The sequence below is a fragment of the Taurulus bubalis genome (assembly GCF_910589615.1).
Source record: "Taurulus bubalis genome assembly, chromosome: 17".
NCBI classification, from domain to species: domain Eukaryota; kingdom Metazoa; phylum Chordata; class Actinopteri; order Perciformes; family Cottidae; genus Taurulus; species Taurulus bubalis.
The window spans coordinates 7,957,590-7,976,373 of record NC_136605.1 but is presented as its reverse complement, the minus strand read 5'-3'; the positions used below and the strand labels follow the sequence as shown (position 1 = coordinate 7,976,373).

The 18,784-nt window shown below is 43.9% G+C and overlaps 3 protein-coding genes across 3 annotated transcripts; 1 reads left to right on the top strand and 2 right to left on the bottom strand.

Moving 5' to 3' along the window:
* Positions 1-96: 96 nt before the first annotated feature.
* On the bottom strand, positions 97-4,329 carry LOC306750172 (uncharacterized protein; the record flags this gene model as incomplete). Its single annotated transcript, XM_079233567.1, has 11 exons — positions 97-1,122; positions 1,342-1,396; positions 1,616-1,655; positions 1,953-2,027; positions 2,111-2,242; positions 2,848-2,943; positions 3,136-3,255; positions 3,421-3,525; positions 3,684-3,821; positions 3,911-4,057; positions 4,279-4,329. The coding sequence occupies 11 exons, from the start codon at positions 4,327-4,329 to the stop codon at positions 378-380; spliced, it is 1,704 nt and encodes a 567-aa protein (XP_079089693.1). The 3' UTR covers positions 97-377.
* Positions 4,330-8,798: 4,469 nt separating this feature from the next.
* On the top strand, positions 8,799-13,848 carry napsa (napsin A aspartic peptidase; the record flags this gene model as incomplete). The annotated part of the gene is made up of 9 exons (XM_079232767.1): positions 8,799-8,866; positions 9,230-9,383; positions 9,658-9,781; positions 10,697-10,815; positions 10,946-11,145; positions 11,322-11,444; positions 11,901-12,045; positions 12,203-12,301; positions 13,183-13,848. 9 exons carry the CDS (start codon positions 8,799-8,801, stop codon positions 13,342-13,344), a joined length of 1,194 nt encoding a protein of 397 aa, XP_079088893.1. The 3' UTR covers positions 13,345-13,848.
* Positions 13,849-15,674: 1,826 nt separating this feature from the next.
* On the bottom strand, positions 15,675-18,310 carry mief1 (mitochondrial elongation factor 1). Its single transcript, XM_079233138.1, has 4 exons — positions 18,161-18,310; positions 17,850-18,030; positions 17,244-17,515; positions 15,675-17,013 (listed from the first exon to the last, which is right to left on the bottom strand). Exons 1-4 carry the CDS (start codon positions 18,305-18,307, stop codon positions 16,174-16,176), a joined length of 1,440 nt encoding a protein of 479 aa, XP_079089264.1. The 5' UTR covers positions 18,308-18,310; the 3' UTR covers positions 15,675-16,173.
* Between the last annotated feature and the right edge of the window lie 474 nt (positions 18,311-18,784).

The window sequence follows — 18,784 nt, the reverse complement described above, 5'->3', positions numbered from 1 at the left end:
TGATATAGTACAAGCAAGGACCGGAGGTATCCTTCCGCACTGCCCACAATATCACTCCGCCATTGTTTGTGTTCCGCATTCAGGTCACGCTCTACTGTCGTTATAGAAAGTAATCCCTGGCACGAGCACTTATTTGAATGAAGAGATATTTCCATTAATCCATTTATCACAGGCATGAACGTTAGTAGAACTAAAATCTTGATCTTTCTTTAAATAGTAGATATTGTAAGTAGTCACACATTACTCCAAATATAAAAATATATATCATAATATAAAATGTTTATTCAAATAAAAGTAGTAAATAAGGCATCTATTCTCCAGTCTCTTTCTCTCGCTCACACACACAAAGCAACAAAAAGTTATTTGTTCTCTTCTTTTCAACCAAACATTTCCCACATATGATTCAGGTGATTCAGTTCTTCCTGCAGATCTTTCGCCAGCAGGCGAACTCGACCCGAAAACTTGCTTTTAGTCGACTTCTTCAGCTTCTGGTCATCCTTCTCCTTAAAATACAGATCCATTTCCTTCACAAAAGCCAGAAGCAGTCTCTCTGACGACATCCCACGTGTGTGCGCAAGAGAAGTCCCCTTGTTCTTGTTTATGTTATTCTGAAACACAAACTGTGACAGGTGAGCCGTCTTCACTGAATCCAGCTGGGCTCCGGCCCTCTGTAACCTGGCAATGTCGTGCCTTTGAAGTTCATTCATCCCATCGAGGATAAAGCCCAGGGAGTGTTCCAGATCGACAACGTTTGCCTTGTAATCGTATACAAGTTTCTCAACTGTCATTCTATTCACAAGCTTCTTGCTGATGTTGGCAGTGTGGGCGCCCATGCCCCCAGCGGACGCCACCATACCAGCACCGATCACTGTTGCAATCAGCGAGGCGCCCAAGGTCACCGGAGCAAAGGCGATACCAAGGACTGCAGTCATCCCTCCGACAGCACCTGTGGTGCCCCCAGCAATGTGCATGTTTTTGCCCTTCTTCTTCATCTTGTCCAGGTTGTCGGAGATGGAGGTCAACTCCGTGATGAAGTTTCGCAGGCTTTCATTGCGTTTCATCATGAGGAGGTTGTAGAGACGCAGGGCCTTTCTCACGTGCATCGCCCTCTCGCTGAACATTCTGCAAAGGTGACGACAAAAACAGGTTCTTTATCGAGCTCATTCAGTTGAGTTAGTTCAGCCAATTAATGAAATTCAGGTTTCCGTTCAACAGAAAACTGTAGCTACCGGTATTTTTTTTTTTTCCTACAAGAAAAATTGTCACAGATCTAACGGCACCAAAATTACACAGTTTGTGCGCATGAATGAATTATTTATATGATAGTTTCTGTGAGGTTACCTGATTTCCTCCTCTATGCTGAGGCCATACACCATTAAAGCCATGCAATCCGATTCTGTTGGAGGGACAGCACAGAGATGGATTAGCTGAAGGACACTTTGACCCTCTTTGTTATTTGGGATGCTCCCTTTTTGCATGGTGACTGATTTATTTATTTATTGCACATTTATTTTCAAATCAGTGAGTACAAATTATTGGCAGTCAATTTTTATGCTTCTTTAGACTTCAAGAAAAATACACAATATCTATCGAGAAAACAAAATGCCGCACTTACTTGATACTTTTTTCAACCATCTCAACATCCCATTGATGTCCTGAGGAAAACAGGACATCAGAAATCCGTCTCATCCGTTTATTTTTATCCATTTACTTTTATTCTTATTTTTTATAATTTTTTTTTATTTTCATTGCTTTATTTTGTTCTGTTGTTTAGACAATGTACTCTTCTGTGAAGATTTGTAATATGCAACACCGATTGTTTATCATAAATGTATGATTATAATTGTTATACTTCGTATGGCCTCTAGTGGGGAGTTTTCGTCGTAGAGAGACAAAACATTTAATTCATGCAACTTCCTCAAACTTAGTACAAAACTGATAAAAAGCTGTACCTCTGCATCCCCACTGGTCTGTGGCTGAGGAGAGTAGTACTCCGTCTGGTAGCGAACTGTCGGCTTCCCGAGCGACTGCGAGTGTTACACAGACACACATTAATGGATCGGAATTGAATTAGAGCATACCATTGTCTGTGCCGTGATGGACATCTCACCATCTTATCTACGTCCTCTGGCAGGACGTCCAGGTAGGGACGTACTGCTGTAGGGATACTGTACACTGAATCCAACAGTTCCTCTGGTGAAGGAGGGGGAGGCGGGGTGAAGGATGGTGGTGGAGGCCTGGTCTGTAATAAAGAAAGAAAATAACGTTGTTCATCAACTCTACTGCACAAAGATACAAAACACAGCGTTTCACTAGAGTATACCATTGATACATAAATGGTTTTGTGTCTTCTCCACACTTACAAGAACAAGATTTTTCACGTGGTTTGACTGGGAAAGAGGCAGATTTCTCTTGACTTCTCAAGATTAGATGTACATTTTGGATCGTGAATGAAATAATGGAGGGAGTTAAGTAAGTAATATTCCACCTAACATGTTAAATGTGTATTGTTAACTGGTGTGCACCTCCCGCCAGGACAAATTCCTTGTATGTGGATAATCACAGTATTTGATTTAAAGGTCTTGGAGACTTTTCAACCAATCGTCTCAGCTTATAGGTAAAATCACTTGTTTTTGACTCAACTTGGTGCACCAAAGGTGGATGTCACTTTCTATTAGCACACCTAATGAAATCTGCATTTCAGGCTGACCGACTGAACAGTGTAAAATGCAACAAAACATGGTGAAGCCCTTTGTGAGAGTCATATGTTCTATGACAGCATAACATAAGCACAATTGTCTCAAGCCTTTTGTGTCTGTTTTTTGGCCCCTGCACTGGCTCTCATACCTGTGTAGGCGAGGTTCCAGACAAAGAGGCAGAGCCGCAGAGGGAGGACTGCCCGGGTCGAGGCGGGACAGCAGGTCTCTCTGTGCCGTCTGCGGCCTGAAAACCAGAGTCGGTCACACGCTGGTTACACAATGCAGTTGAACAGGACCAAAGCGTTGCACACATTCCAACACGGTTGCTGAGTTTTCATACTGTTGATTGTAGATTGTGAATATTTATATTTACTCACTACCCCAAATCACAGAAAACACTGAGTCCATAATGCATAACCTTTAGCCTGCAATTTACCATTTTACTACTAGACCCGCAGAGGTTCATCTCTTCTTTAGAGAGAGCTGGTGAGACCGGAGATTGGGGCACCGAGCTGAAGTAGGAACAACTGGATAGCTCACTCTCCTCAGTGGAGCTCTATCCAAGATATTAACAAGACAGAAAAAACCCACAATTGAACACAGCAGGTGATAAATACCACATCATATCACATATATGTATAGCTTATATGAGGCGAATGTCAATCCCATTCAGATGTGTCTCAAAAGAAGTTGTGATAAAGTGAAACACGTCAGCCCTTACCTCAGATTTGAGCCTCATGGTAGGGCTTCTACTGTAAGAAATGGAGGAAGGAGGGGGGTGTTCGGGCCGCGGCGGTAGAGGAGCCTGTGTTGTCTCAGGAGGACTCTAGCAGAGAAATTAAGAAGGAGCACGTAAAGCTGCATCTCTAGTTGCACTTGTATCACTTGAGCAAAGATTGGTGATATTTCTCGTAATAACACACACGCAGAAGTCTTTTAAGGAATACAAAGAAGCTTGTTATTTAGTTTCAAATGTGCCCTCACAGTTGCAAGAGAAGTTGAAGTCGTGTAGAGATTGCCTGCGTCGATTGTGGGTTTCCCGGAGATCATAGTTTTGGCTAGTGGTGGTCTGGGAGGCCGAGGCTTCTTATCGTTTGACGAAGGTTTTGCGAGTTTGGCGCTCTGATGACAGAGAGGAATGAAAACAAGTAATACGTGCTAATTAATATGCACTATCATGACTTAATCTTTGTGACAATATCCCCACTCACCACCACATTGGCTGTACTGAGAGTTGTGTCTGCATCGTAAACAGTGTTGTTGTTGGCGTTACACTGGGACTTTGGTTTTAATTTCGACCTGGGAAGAGGCACAGGCTTCTTTTCAACCTCTGGCGGGCCTTCATCTGTGACAGCCGGCTGAAGAAAAGAAAAAAAAACATCAGGGAAGCATCATTTCTAGTAGTGCATGAGAACATAGCTGAATGACCGCAATAGAGAGCTCAAAGGGAAATCATCAAGTATACGCCAAGAAGTTCAAGCTTAAGGATTTCATTTTTTCTCATGAAAAGGACAAACCAAGCACCATACATCGAGTAATGCATTCAGAGGAACCGCTTAGAACAGGAAGTGGTGTTTACCACTGGTTCCTCCGGGTCTTTGTCAAAGGAGCTGCTGATAGCGGACTGCATTGGGCCCTTTGTCCTGGGGGGTTCGGGCAGCTATATGGGGTTTAATAGTGGTAGAAATTAATTGTCTGATAGTACAACTGTACAATAGAAAAGGCTGCCAGACATTCAATCATTGGTTTAAGATTGCTATGCTGTGATGTCCTTCTCTTTGTACATGATTACTTTTAAAAGAAAATACACTGTATATTTGCTCTTCAGCGACTCAAACCCCTCAACACATTTAGGTGATTGATTACGACATATATCCCTCATTTAATTTATGGTTATTGAATTCTGTAACAATGAAGAATTAGATTCTGACGCTGGCGCTCTCTCCGAGACACAGAACAGACCTAAAGGCTTCTTTAATGTCAGTTGATGTTGTTATTTAGTGCTACGTATTCCCTCATTTTTGAAGATTTCTTGTTTAGGATTTCAGACACATAAAATAAAAGCATAATATATATATACATGGAATTACACCTTTTAAGGAAGTAATCATATTTACGGTGACTTATTGTAAATACTTTTTTTTCTGATAGACTTTTGGCAGACAAGTTAAGGAGTACTGTGTAATTATTTGATGAGATCCAAGCTCTGTCTACAAACAACAGAAAGAAATATGTTTGCAATGCATTGTAAAAAGAAAACCCGCTGAGTTGAAATCTGGATTGTCAACACGGTAACTCCACCATTGTAATTGTTGCTTCTCATTGTTGACCCATACACATTTCAATAGACACAAATTCTATTTGAAATATGTGGGCTTTTCTGACTAAAAGTGTCTTATTAGTACGACTGTTGGACAGTTGTTTGAGCAGCAGGACTGCAGCGCTGCTGTAATCATGTATTTATAAATTCATACCATTCAGTCATTTAATGTCACTGGATTACAATTTGCCGTTTATTATTGTAACAATCTATTGTATCAATAGAAACATAATTAATGTGTCATTAATGTTGCAGCTGGTAAATATGCAGCTCATTTCAACTACTTAATCCTTAAAAATACATCAGAATTGATAAGTGGATTTATATTATAAAAATACATTATACCTCAAAGTTGTACTTAGTTACATTCCACCACTGCATGCATCTCACATGCGAGGCATTACTTATTTAGATGTTTCTGAATCTCCCTACTGAATGAATCCTCCTAAGATAGAGTCTGTATCCTTTTGTCACAACCCTTTTATAAAAGATATATTTGACGATTCATACACAACAGAAAGAGCTGATTCTTACCATCATGTTTATCAGTTACCGGGCCTCTTTACTTCACTGTTGCGTTTGACCTCTAGCTACGGATCCCCGAAGAAATGGCCAAACGATGGCTCTGTGCCTGTACATGCCTTTACTCTCTTCAAGTTGTCTCTGTCATCCCGTCTAAAGCTGTGATTTTCCTGCAGTGTCACAGCAGAGAAAAGAGAAAAGAATGTGTGGGTGGACCCTCTTTTTTTGCAAAAACGTCTCTACGGACACAAACTCGTCAGATGTGAGGATATGCTTAGACTTACAGCCACTTATATATTACCACTACATGCCATGCTACTACCACCGCCACTGCAACACCACCCGTAACTCAAAGATGACCCTGAAATTGAATGGTTTACCTTCTGGGGAACCTGCTTTTCTGAACAACTCAAAGTCTGGTTGATGATGATAGACGGTGTCTGTTGATTAGTTGTGCGTATGCCAGTCTTAATGTCAAAGTGTTTCTGTTTTCTCTGTTGGGAATTTTCAAACTTGTTCAACAGGCAAAGGGAGTGTCTGTTTTGTGATCTGCTCTGCGAATGCTTGCAGGTTTTGTCATGAGCCTCCGTCAGACAGGGCAGCGTGTTGAGTGGTGCCGTGGATGACTCATCTTGAATCGGTATTTGCTGTTGTTTGGATCATCATTGCATGTTACAGAGTGACATATTTAGTTTGATCTTAAATAAAGACATTTTAAACGGCACCGTGGGAATTTTTCTTTTTTGCAGAGGGTTAGATGAGGAGATTGATACCACTCTCGTGGCTGCACGGTACATGTGCAGCCAGCGGAGGGTTAGCTTAGCTTAGCATAAAGAAGGGGAATAAAGCCCCTTTCACATATGCACTGCAACTGAACTTATGTTTACATTACCCAGAGGAGGAGCTGTAAAAGTAGACAACCCCCTGCAAAACTAGGAATTGACATTTTTAAACTGTTTTTGTACGGGTTATACAAAGAAGATATAACATGTTCATTTGTGAGCTTTACATGTGCTAATGGCGCAGCTCTGCTGTTTCCTGCTGTTTCCAGTCTTCATGCTGTGCTAAGCTAGCCAGCTGCAAGCACGAGAATCAGTTATCAATCTTCTCATGTGACTCTCAGCAAGTGCACTTTCCAAAATGTTCCTTTAAGGCAGTGTTTTTCAACCTTTTTTGAGCCGTGGCACATTTTCTACAATAAAAAAATCCTGCGGCACACCAACAACCCAAAAAGTTACAAAATGTCACATTGTAGCATAATACAGCATATATGGTAGGTAATTATTATTAATGTCCCATTGTAACATAATACAGCATATTGTAGGTAATTATTGCACTACCTACTGGCATGGAAGAGTATTCAGTGTTTCAAGTAAACCAGATCAACAAAGTTATGCAAAAAAAAACTAATATTTAGTTACTACTAAATAGCGTATTGTGGAAAACAATAAGCTATTTTTTTTGCAAAACAGAATGAGTGCAGATGTGTGAGCATCACGTTGTATCAGTATTAGTGGCTGCAATGAGGTAATTTCCTCTACAACTCTTTTATAAACGAGGTTGTAGATTTGATATGGACACTCTCAATTCATGCTCCATGTTGAGAGACACAACAGCAGAAAGCCGACTTCACGGAGATCTCATAAAGATCGGCTTGTGGCGAAATGACAAGAATCGGCGACTCGCGCATGCGCAAGCGTAACCTATTAACGGCGGACGGTGAACATTTAAAATCAGCATTTCCTCTTGCGCCCCACTTGTAATAAATACCTCCCCAGTTTGATAAATACTGACTTAAAGGAAATATGGTGTTCATTTATTTCAATGACAACCACAAAGTGTGCAGGCTTTGTTACTGCTATGTGTTTTTCGGGCTTTTGAAGGATATTTCCAGAGCCTCTCGATATGCAAAGTCAGAAACGTCATTTATGGAGCTCCAGGCTGTTGGATGTTTGTCTTGACCTGCAAACACATGAACTGTTGGGCTTTAAAAGTGAGAGCTCATAGCTTAAAATAGTGAAAGCTGCAGCAGCAAATCCCATTATGAAAAGCACGCTCGCTGCTCTCTCTCGCTCTCTGTGTGCAGCGCATGCACGACACAGAGCAGAGAAGAGTTGTAGACGCGACCCAGAAATGATTTGAAGGAGTACAACTCTCCCTGGAAGTTTAGTCTGTTATTCTATTTAAAACCTTTTGTTGTTGTTGCAGTGTTACCTTTATTGTGTTAGCTTAAAGTAGACCATCAATAAGGAGGAAAGAGAGGATTATGACATGCAGCAATGATCCACTGCCAGACTTGAACCATGCAGGGACAATTATATCATGGTAAGCATCTTCAAGACAAAGGCAGCCAGGCCTTAAACTGTAATGTCGTTAGTTTAACCTCAGTTTAAGTTTGGAGACAACTTATTTTAAAAGAATACTACAATTGGGAAACTTGCAAGAGACATATATGGAAAATATTTACTAGAATTGAAGCAGCACAGATGGACATAAATTGACTTTAGCCCATAGGGCTCAAACTCCAAAAACAGTGTTTTTCAAACTGTGGACATGGAGATTGTCTAACAAGATGATATGCTATTAGGTTGCATTTTGGGAAGTGTAGGATCTGTTAGTTTTTTGTATGCTTTTCCCATGTTAGACACTACAAGTGTAAACCACAATTGTATAATCCGTTTCTCCCAAGGCCCACGTGCAATGGAATTGCAACCTAAACCACTGCAGTGCCTCTTTCATTATTTAATTAAATTAGCAGCGGTGGTCATTCATTAGGCTTCCCAAACCCAAGAAATCCTTCACCAGAAGAACAGGGGCCAACAGCATACTTACTTCCTTACTTGTCCGTATAGGATTTAGTCTGTGGGGTGAGAGGTTATCGATTCTGTGGAAAGGTGTTCAGTGAACTGTTAAAATAACCTTTTCTGTTACATTTCCTCAGCTGCAGTTTCAAACACAATGTGCCAGTATGTGCCCTATCAGTCTTTTCACCGTCAACTCGTGACCCCTCGAGCCCCAGCAGGCCCGTTTGTAATACCGCATGATGGCCATCTTCTTCCGCCAATAGGAGCGCCTCGCTGATTATTTTCCTCCAATCACTGCGCCACATAACGGAGGTGGGCGGGGCCTAGTAAACGCGGACGTTGCCAGAGGCTGCAGCGCGTTCACCGAGCGGCCCGCCTCAGCGGTCTGAGTTTGTGCGCTCGATAGTTTGAGAAACGTTACAAAAAGTTCGCAATATTCCTCCGAGGACAGAGATGACACGGCTGAAGATATTAAGTATCATCGGGGCGCTGCTGATAGCACACAGCGCCGCCATATTCAGGTAAATACTTCTTAATCAGCAACAATTAACTTGTTAAGTGCAGCTAATATTAACGTTACATTACAGCCTGTACATTTCCATAGCGACAGACAGGTGGTCCTTGTTGAATGCGAGTGAATGTGTCCGCGCGCGCGATAACTTCCTTGTTTTGCCCAATGTGTTTCCAGTTAGCGTTATGTTCCGAATATTTCTGCGACAATGAGCTCCAGGTGTAATTACGTAAAAACGACGTCGGCTCCCCAAATTTAAATAGTTACAAACTTCGCATGAAAGTAAACGCGCGCGCGCTCTAGCAGGAAGCAGTCTTTTGAGCCGCGCGTGATGCCACTTAATTCAATAACTAGATACGTTATTTTGCTGCAGAGTGCCGCTTTACAGGACCAGAAGCCTGCGCCGCCTGATGAGCGACAACGGGATGTCCGTGGAGGAGCTGCGGGCTTTAGCGAGGAGCTCCGGGGCGCTGGACAGCTCCCCGTCCGCCGAAGTGCCCGTGGAGAGGCTGACCAACTTTATGGATGTATGCATAACACTTCACAGTTAAAGCCCGAAAGAAAAGCCACCTTCTCCCGCTGATGTCAGCAGGAACTCCCCGAGGTTGATAGTGAGGAGGGGGAATGATGACGTAGAGTTGGACATCTAGCTGTCATAGATTGTTGTGTTGCCTCTGAAAATAACAGAGTGGACAACACAGATCAAATACTTTTATATTGTAGTCACACCTGTGCACTTAATCTGTCTTCTGATGCTGATGTAGTGGTGCATGTTCTCACTGCAGATCTGTGTCCACCCAGGCCCAGTACTACGGGAGGATCAGCATCGGCACCCCTCCACAGGACTTCACGGTGCTGTTTGACACCGGCTCCTCCAACCTCTGGGTGCCCTCCATCCACTGCTCCTTCTTTGACGTGGCCTGCTGTGAGTGATTCGTCTATATGCGTATCGGTTGGCCACTTCCTTGGAGCCGCTTTTCCGTATTTACCAAGCGGTAGTGACTAAAATGTCCCACTTATTCTTTTTATTCCTTTTTAGAATTTGCTTTTTACATCTGAAGTTTGCATGCAACAATGTAGCTGTACGTTTCCATGACCTTTTAACGGTTATCCTCAGGAATGTACAACTAACTTAACTCTACCCCTATAAATGTGGTCTCGGTACAATACAGTGTACAACATTATAAAGTACAGTCTATTACTAGCTCACAAACATCACACAAGGAGTTCCCCTGGGAAAAAAAAAGGATGTAAAACCAAACCTTGACCTTTTGAACGAAATGTCTTTTAACAATATGAAAGAAAAGACTTGCGTGACAATTTTTAATTTTAATTTTTAATTTACCATCAGCTCTGTTCAGGGGTATAGAGAAACTTTTGAAGGGGGGGCACAGATTCAACGAAGGGGACACATCAAGGAAGTGAGTCAAAATTGTTGAGACTCTACTAATTATAATGAACTGCATAGTTTATAGCTAAATTGATTATTCGGTGTAATAAATGGATGTCAAATAAACAACTTTATACACTCTAATATTGGTAAATCGCTGTAACCCCAAATACAAGTAAAAGGCCCCCACCCCTCCTCCCAAGACCCCTAAAGAGACTCAAAACTCTTTTAGTAGTTGTATGTGTCTTTGTAGTAGTTTTGCATCTCCTTTTGGTTCCTCTTTCTGATACTAACAAGCAAACTACCTGGCACCGTTTCACTGGGGGAGGCCGGTGTCGCCCCTCTGGCTCTCCTTTCGAACTGTTAACGGCGTACTATCACTAACTTTATGTTTAGTGAATCCATAAACGCTATAACATATTATTTTGATCGGTTGTCCTCTCTCATTAGGGCTCCATCGTCGCTACAACTCGAAGAAGTCGAGCACATTCGTGAAGAACGGCACGGCATTCTCCATCCGGTACGGCCGAGGCAGCTTGTCTGGCTACATCAGCGGAGACACTGTCTCCGTGAGTTAGAAAGACACATGAGCTCGTTTAACTGCATTCCTCCATTTTGGTGGTCACGCCATTCCTATCATTTCATTAAAAGACACTTTTTTTTTCTTCTTCTTCTTCTCTATTCACATTGGCCGTGCAGGTTGCAGGACTGCCGGTTGCTGGCCAGCAGTTTGGGGAAGCGGTGAAGCAGCCTGGCATCACGTTTGCAGTGGCCCGGTTCGACGGGGTCCTGGGCATGGCCTACCCCTCCATATCAGTAGCGAACGTCACCCCGGTGTTTGACACGGCCATGGCTGCCAAGCTGCTGCCCCAGAACATCTTCTCTTTCTACATAAGCAGGTTGGTGTCTTGACTTGAAGCAGCATGGAAGAACCGACATGAATTATATTCATAATAATATTATTCTAATCAGTCTGCCTTCTGTTTTTGGTTGAACTGTTGGTCAGAGGGACTGTTGAGTTATGTTTGTGTTATGGGACTGTTGGGAGAGTTATGTCTGTCCACCGTCTCTTAAGAGACCCGACAGCAGCAGTAGGAGGAGAGCTGATGCTGGGTGGGACCGACCCTCAGTACTACACCGGAGACCTGCACTATGTCAATGTGACACGAAAGGCCTACTGGCAGATCAAGATGAGCGGGTGAGAAAGAACCCTGTGTGGCTATTATTATTATTATTATTATTATTATTATTATTAGAGGGAACTGGAATAAAGAAGTCGAGGTCAGCTCACTTCCTGTTCTGTGCTGGTCATTGACGCAGTTCTCATTTTGGTATACCTTGTAACTGAAATGGTTTTCTAACTGGGAGCCTCCTTACATAAAGCATGACAAGTGTAAATGACTGAGGCCTCTTACCAAACCATGCCAGGGCACATATCATACATTCCTTAATGTTTTAATACTTTTCTCCCGCAGTCATGAAGCAGGGGCATGCATGAGTGTGTTCATTTATCAATAAAACTAAATTGCATCTTTTCGGGTGGCGTCAAATCCTAATCTAGTTCAAACGAGTCCTAAAAGCTGCACGTCAGCATATTTCTTCGCAGGTGTCGTACATAACTGAAACCTCTTGTCTCCTCTGCCCCGCCCTGCAGAGTTGATGTTGGCAGCCAGCTGACTCTCTGCAAAGCCGGTTGCCAGGCTATTGTCGACACGGGAACATCCTTAATTGTAGGGCCCGTGGAGGAAGTCAGGGCGCTGCACAAAGCCATCGGCGCGCTGCCCCTGCTGATGGGAGAGGTAGAGCTGAGACGCATGTGATAACAAAGATATTTGCCGGAGCACGTGGTGCCCTGAAGGTGCACTCTGCTATCCCAGATGTAACTTTTAAAACCTTCACCGGAGCACTCGCTCACTTTGGGTCTGTCCCTTTTGGTCTCCTCTCCCTCTGCTCTAGTACTGGATCGACTGCAAGAAGATCCCATCCCTCCCCGCCATCTCCTTCCACATTGGAGGGAAGATGTTCAACCTGACTGGAGAGGATTATATCATGAAGGTAGAGTCACACATAGATGGCATTTTACTTTTTTTTTTCTTTCTTCAGGGTTAATAAACACACACATGAGGGTCTTATAATGATAATATATCCAGAATATAATACAATCCAATTCCAACGTCAGGCAATAAATAGTGCCTTCCCTTTTGTATGGGATAAGTCTGAATATTTAATATTTATATTCTTGTCAACAAATCCCATGAGCGTACCAAAGCCAACAATATATTCATTGATCCTTTATTTTACAACAAGCAAAAGCCTGGCGCTTATTCTTCTGTGCCCTTGACCACCTCTGTTAGTGTATTATAAAACACATCGATGAGTCACAGCATGGCACGGTGTTCCTTACGTGGTGAACATGTGCGTTGGAGTTCATTGCGAGTCAATTCAACAGACGCCGTCCTGGCCGTGTTGATGCTAGCGCACAAATCTGGAGCTAAAATGAGTGTTTTAAGGCATGGGCTTGATGTATTGGTCTGCATTTGATTATATCGACAGGTTTTTAATATTAAATCTCCTCGGTGTATTGAGATAATTGGACAAAACCTCACATTAGATCATTGTACAAGTGTACCTATGTAACTGGAGTTTGTCTTGACTAGGTTGGCATCTAAATCCTAACGAGAATTCTCGTTTGTCCATATGAATATTGAAAAAAGAAATCTTCCGACTACATACTGAAGACATCCCTTAGTGTTAGTTCCACATGGCCAGTGTGGAGAGGAGCAACACCTCTCAATGCACATGTGAACATGAGAGTATTGTATTCAGACTTGGGTTAAATGTGGCCCAATGTTTTTTTAAAGTATTTTTGCAAACCTGAAACCCAACTTGCTTTTTTTCTCCTTTCTGAAAATGACTCCCTCTCCTATTTGATGCAGGAGTCTCAGAAGGGCGTATCAATCTGCCTGTCGGGCTTCATGGCCATGGATATCCCGCCTCCGGCCGGGCCCCTGTGGATCCTGGGAGATGTATTCATCGGGAAGTACTACACCGTGTTTGACAGGACCGCCGACCGCGTGGGGTTCGCCCCGTCCAAGTAGTGAACTGAGCGCCGTGTGAAATGTCGCACCTCTCACTTCTAGCGGTATTTGCTTTTTCCGAGGTCGCAACCAAGCAAAGCTAAATTTCATCATAGATGTCGCGTTATTTTCATTTGCAGCAAGAAAAAGCATTGAGTGGCTGTTGTGTGTCACCGCAGGACCTGGCTTACCACGTAAATATCTTACAGCTGCTGGGAATAATGCTCCATTATTATCCATCTGCACACATTTAGCGAGAAGGCTGGATGTTTTGTCCCACTGAACACTGACTGCTTAGCTCCGTTTCTTGCACTCTGTCTGTGAAGCTGCTTTACAATATGGCAGGATTTAATCAGACCGATTCATTTTGACGCATTTGTGCCGTTTACTTTTTGTAATGTAGATGCTTTAGGAACAAATGCAACTAAAGCTTTGGGGTGGAATTTAGTTTAATTCCCAACATTCCCAGTTGTCTAACGATGGATGCTATAACTGTACACTGACGTTATCTCAGCTGTGTGAATTGTATACCAAATCTGACTGAATAAAACTTGAAGTGTTTTGTCAAATTTTAAATTGTTTCGTCTACTCATTCAGTCTTTCACACTCAATCTGTAGAAGAAAAACAAGCACAGATAAACCTACAGAATGTAACTTTTAACATTTAATGAAGTATACAAAGTGCTGCAAGGTTCAACTCCAGAGCTGAATTAAAAAAAAAGCTGGGGGGAAATACATAGCATGCAACAAATAATATGGCTAGTCTGAACTCCACAAGGTAGAGGTAGTGATCTACTTTGGGTTTTTGTTTTACAATAATAGTACAAATGTGGCACAGTCGATCTCCATTCAGCCACAGCAGTGATTTGTAGCATAAACAAAGACCTACTGTGGCTTCACTTTAAATCATTACATCCAGAACAAAGCACTTAATGAATCATAGGAAGTGAAGCTTTACACGTAGAATTGATGCAAATAAATAGTCGGCTCTTATTTTTGGTTACAAATGTACAATTAATACAAAAATAGTCAACAGTTTCTCCGTTATTATCTGGATGATTATTGTTTACTGAATGCACGATGGGACTATAAACGACCCAGAACCCTCCGTATCGTAACTGGGGACCGGGTGGGGACACACTTGCTCCATATCACTGCATTTCATTTTTCATTCTAAGGCTAAAAGTGAGAACAAAAAGCAACCATGTGGTTATAGCTTGGACATGTTTCAGGGCATTCATTTTAACAGACAAACTGACCCAGCGTCAGAAACCTCGGCCATCAAAGCTGCTTTGATGTAGCCGAGGATCTGAGAGTCGATCCCTCTCAATCAGATCATGATCGCTGAGAGGGTTAGCACCTGTAATCTACTAATTATACACTTCGACCTGCTGGTCGTGATCTTCACCACAGCTCATTCTGTTGGTGCCAAACACTTCCTGTCCAGGGTCACAACTGAGCAGTAGCATGTCCCGTGTGTCATGGCCTCGCTTACTGCTCTGATCCAGGTCTGGCTACCTACTCCAGACAGACTGGGCACCTATACATTAAATCATTAAAATGTGAACGGCGACACAGATATAACACTACCGGGTACCGAGCTCCGTCCTCTCACTGCAAAAGTGAGGATGCGAACTAAAATTTAAATTAAAGCAAAAACTGACAGAAGCACTTTTAGAATGTCCTACGGAGATATTTTTGACCAACGTACTAACATTCGACAGTGCAATACAACCTGTGATGGAGGTCGTAAAAGTTATTTTTCTTAAATTAGATAAAGCATATTAGTCCCGTGCACCAACATGTGAGACTGAAGAAACCTTCTTTTCATAAACAAAGAGCAGCTCTGTATTAGACTGACAGTCACACAAAAACCTTTTCTGTTCTCGACAAAAGTGAGCGAGAGTACGATGCCGCTGTGATGCTCAAATTTCCTGACTACCGACCCATCAGACGTTTGACATTTCCATAAATGGTGGTACGTTCCAAACTTTTCATCCGATTCATAGTTGAATGATGCGAAATGGTACAAATAGACAACATATAGCTCATCGTATATTCACTGGTTTGAGTTCTAGATTAGGTAGATAACACATGCAAGCCGCACACGATCCAATCAAAGGTCCCTGGAAACATGGAAAGCACACATTTTGAACACAGCCACTGTATTAATGAAGTTATTCAAACACCTTGATTTCAAACCGAACTCCATCAGACCACGAGCAGTGTTAGAAATTATGTGTGGCAACAAAAAGGAGCATGAAAAGACGGTGTACTTCTCTCTTTGGGCTTCAATTTATTAGCTTTTTGGGTTGGCAAAAAAAAAAAAAAAAAAAACACACAATCAACGTCACACTCTAACCCTCGACACAGTGGCTTCGACCCATCTCAAAACGGCGTAAACGACATTTAACTGCATTGGACACGTCTGTCCTTCTGACCCTCTCCAACGCGTACATTTTGATATGGACCAACCAATGCAGCGTGCCATACCTCCATCCCAATTTATTAGAACCCGACCGCATGTCTACTCTTAACTTCATTAACACAACGGCTTTAGTGAGAGCCATGAACTCCAATGGGCCTTCACTTTCAAAAAGATTAAAATAGTATTTGCATGATCACCCCCCCAAGGCTCACACGGATCTCAAGACTAAGTAACTGCTACGCTGTGTCACACTTTCTCACTGATGGCATTTAAGACTGAAGAGACCAAGGATGAGCCCATGCTGTTGCTGTTTTTTTTCTCCCCAGGAACCTTATTATGGCTCGAGGCCACCACTGCCCACAAACCAGTGGTTGACATGTCGAGGCCGCGTTGCTGTGTCGTGACGTTCTTGTACGAGGCCGTCAGGGATGAGCCGGCTGGGCCACAGCAGTTCTCAGCAGCTCCTCGGGTTCCGAGAGGGCGCTGTAGAGCGTATAGCCCAGCTCGTCCACTTCCGGTTCAGTCAGCTCACAGAACAAGTTAACTTTAGGGCTGAGGGCACACGGCAGCCTCCCTGCCTCTAGATGTCCCACTAGTGCTCGCTGTAGCTGCAGGAACCGGTCGGCCAGTGCCTCGTGGGTCCAGTCGCCTTCTTTTTCGCAAAGCAACAAGATGGAGTTGGTGAGCTGGCTGGCGTTGAGTCGGTTTAGGGCAGGGTTGAGCTTGCACACGGCCTTCGCCAGCTTCAGGCAGGTGCATCGGCAGCCTCCGTCCTCCTGGTCCAGGGCCCTGAGTCGTGCCGTCTCAGCCACGCGGAAGCTCTGCCGCCACAGGTTTTCGTGCCGCTCTGCGGCAAGCCGGTGTGGTTTAGCGATCAGCGAGGTTCCGTCCTCCATCACAAGCAGTGGTAGGAAGTCCACGTACAGTTTCCGGTCCGTCTCGTACTGCACCTCCAGGGTCAGTGTTTCTGAGGGAACCACAGGACGAATGATGTAGTCGAGGACACTCCCGATAGCTGGCCAGTTGATAGAGCCAGCCACGAGCTTGTCAAAGACCTCGAGGACTGATTTAGGGGAGAGGTAGCCTCCGACCATGCAGCGGTCCCAGTAGCTGCTGTTTCGTGGGAAATACTCCAAATTCTCCCTGCGGATGAGCCAGAAACCTGGAACGTTCATGATGGTGTCCTCCCCGGGGATGGACGACCACAGGTTCTTCTCCAAGATAAGAGGCACCATGAGCTGGGCGTGGTCCGCTGTCACCACCTAAAAGATAGAAAAAGGGGATAAAACAGAGAAAAGCACGGCAGGCTGAAGACCATCACAAACCAAATACTTTCTCAAATTGACGCAACAATCAAATTGACGCAACAATCAAATTGACGCAACAATCAAATTGACGCTGATGGACGCAAGACGAAAAGTAAAATTCCAGCTTGGAATTCAAATTAAGACTTCTTTGTTTAAAAGTAGGTACAATGTAATCAACCTCTTACCTGCAGGTCATCATACAGACTGCCACTCAGGTACATCTCTCGGAGAGGCATGTCAGGCAGTTTGGCATGAAGGAACACTCTGAGTTCGGCACAGATGTCCAACGCTGCCCTCCTTGCCACAGCCTGCTCCGCAGAAGGGATGTTTACATTATTTTGGTAGAACTCCCACAGATGTTCCTGCAGGGACAGACGCATTCGGGCCCGCTGCAGGTCTGACTGAGAAGCGCCACTGCCTCCCACTGCAGCTCGACCCACGGCCCTACGCAAACAGTCTGAGGAGAATAGAATTGAAAGTAAAAAAAGAGGTCGAGGGGAAAGACACGAGAGGCATGGGTTCAAATTATGAATCTACGAATACTACATTTTACTTCTACAGTATCTGAGAAAGTATAACATTAAACTACATCTGATCAAACTAACATAAAACAGCTGGCTGACTAACAACTGCACTACAGGGAGCCAACACCCACTGTAAAGGAAGAGCAAAAATCCTCCAGATAGGCTGTCTGTCAACAAATAAAATGACAGCTGGCTGAAAGCCTAAACCACAAAATAAGCAGATCAATACTGCATATTACAACATGGAAAGAAAGAAAAGTTCTGTACCTGGTTCAAAAGCATGTGAGGAAGTAGGCAGAGTCTGTAGAGACCTGCTAACTGTGGACTTCATGTCGTGGTTCAGTACCCGTGGGGACGAACCCATCCAAGCGGGCTCCTCCCAGCTTCTCTTTCCTGTCGGCTCAATATTGGTGGGGCTGGTGGGAGCACTTATGGCGCGGTCGTACATCTGCACAACAGAGAGTTATGAGCACGCCGTTCACGTTAGTATGGATGCTGACGTGAGAGCATTGTATGTCCTTCAGACACGCCAGTGGAAGAAACAATAAAAAGTTGGGTACAAATCGCCTCTAACTTACTCTTTTGACAGCAAGCGTTGCAATGCCGAGCACAGCTGCTCCTCCCACTCCCAGCACAAGCTTGGCATTGGAAAGCATGAAGTCAATGGCTGTGCCAATCCCATTGTCATCTTTTTTCCCTTTACGGTCTCCATTCACCCCCGCCATCCTACCACTGAAAGCAGAGGAGACAAAGACGGAGAGTGAGAAGGAATGGCTTTTTACTCATGACCTGTGATCTTTGTCCTATCCTACAAAACAAATGTCTAAATATTAACAATGTCACTGCTCCCATAAAGAGTATTTTCTTATTTGGAAACCCACCTGGGCGATGCACCTCCAGATGACCTTAAACCCACCTGCCGATGACCCCCCACCCTTTCCCCACTACATAAGCCCACCCAATCGGCTGTTGAGGAAGAACTGGCCCCTCCTCAGTGCGTCCTCCTTGTCTTCGGATATCGTCAGGCCTTGGGAGCGGCGAAACTCGCGAGCCACGGCACGCCGGTAGTAATTGCGGTCAGTGTGCTGAAGTTGACGCCCTGCGCGGAGCAGCGCCCGGTACAGCTCCAGCACGGCACTGCGAGACCAGCCGCCCATTAGAGACTACACCCTGGCTCCTGGGGAGAGGGGAGAGGGGAGCAG

Bases quoted from the DNA above. Each gene is read 5' to 3' on its own strand.
- mief1 (XM_079233138.1), bottom strand. From the start codon at position 18,307: ATGGCGGGGGTGAATGGAGACCGTAAAGGGAAAAAAGATGACAATGGG. The intron at 18,031-18,160 runs GTAAGTTAGAGG...TCTGTTGTGCAG, and splicing joins CAACGCTTGCTGTCAAAAGA to ATGTACGACCGCGCCATAAG. The intron at 17,014-17,243 runs GTAAGAGGTTGA...TCTATCTTTTAG, and splicing joins GTCTGTATGATGACCTGCAG to GTGGTGACAGCGGACCACGC.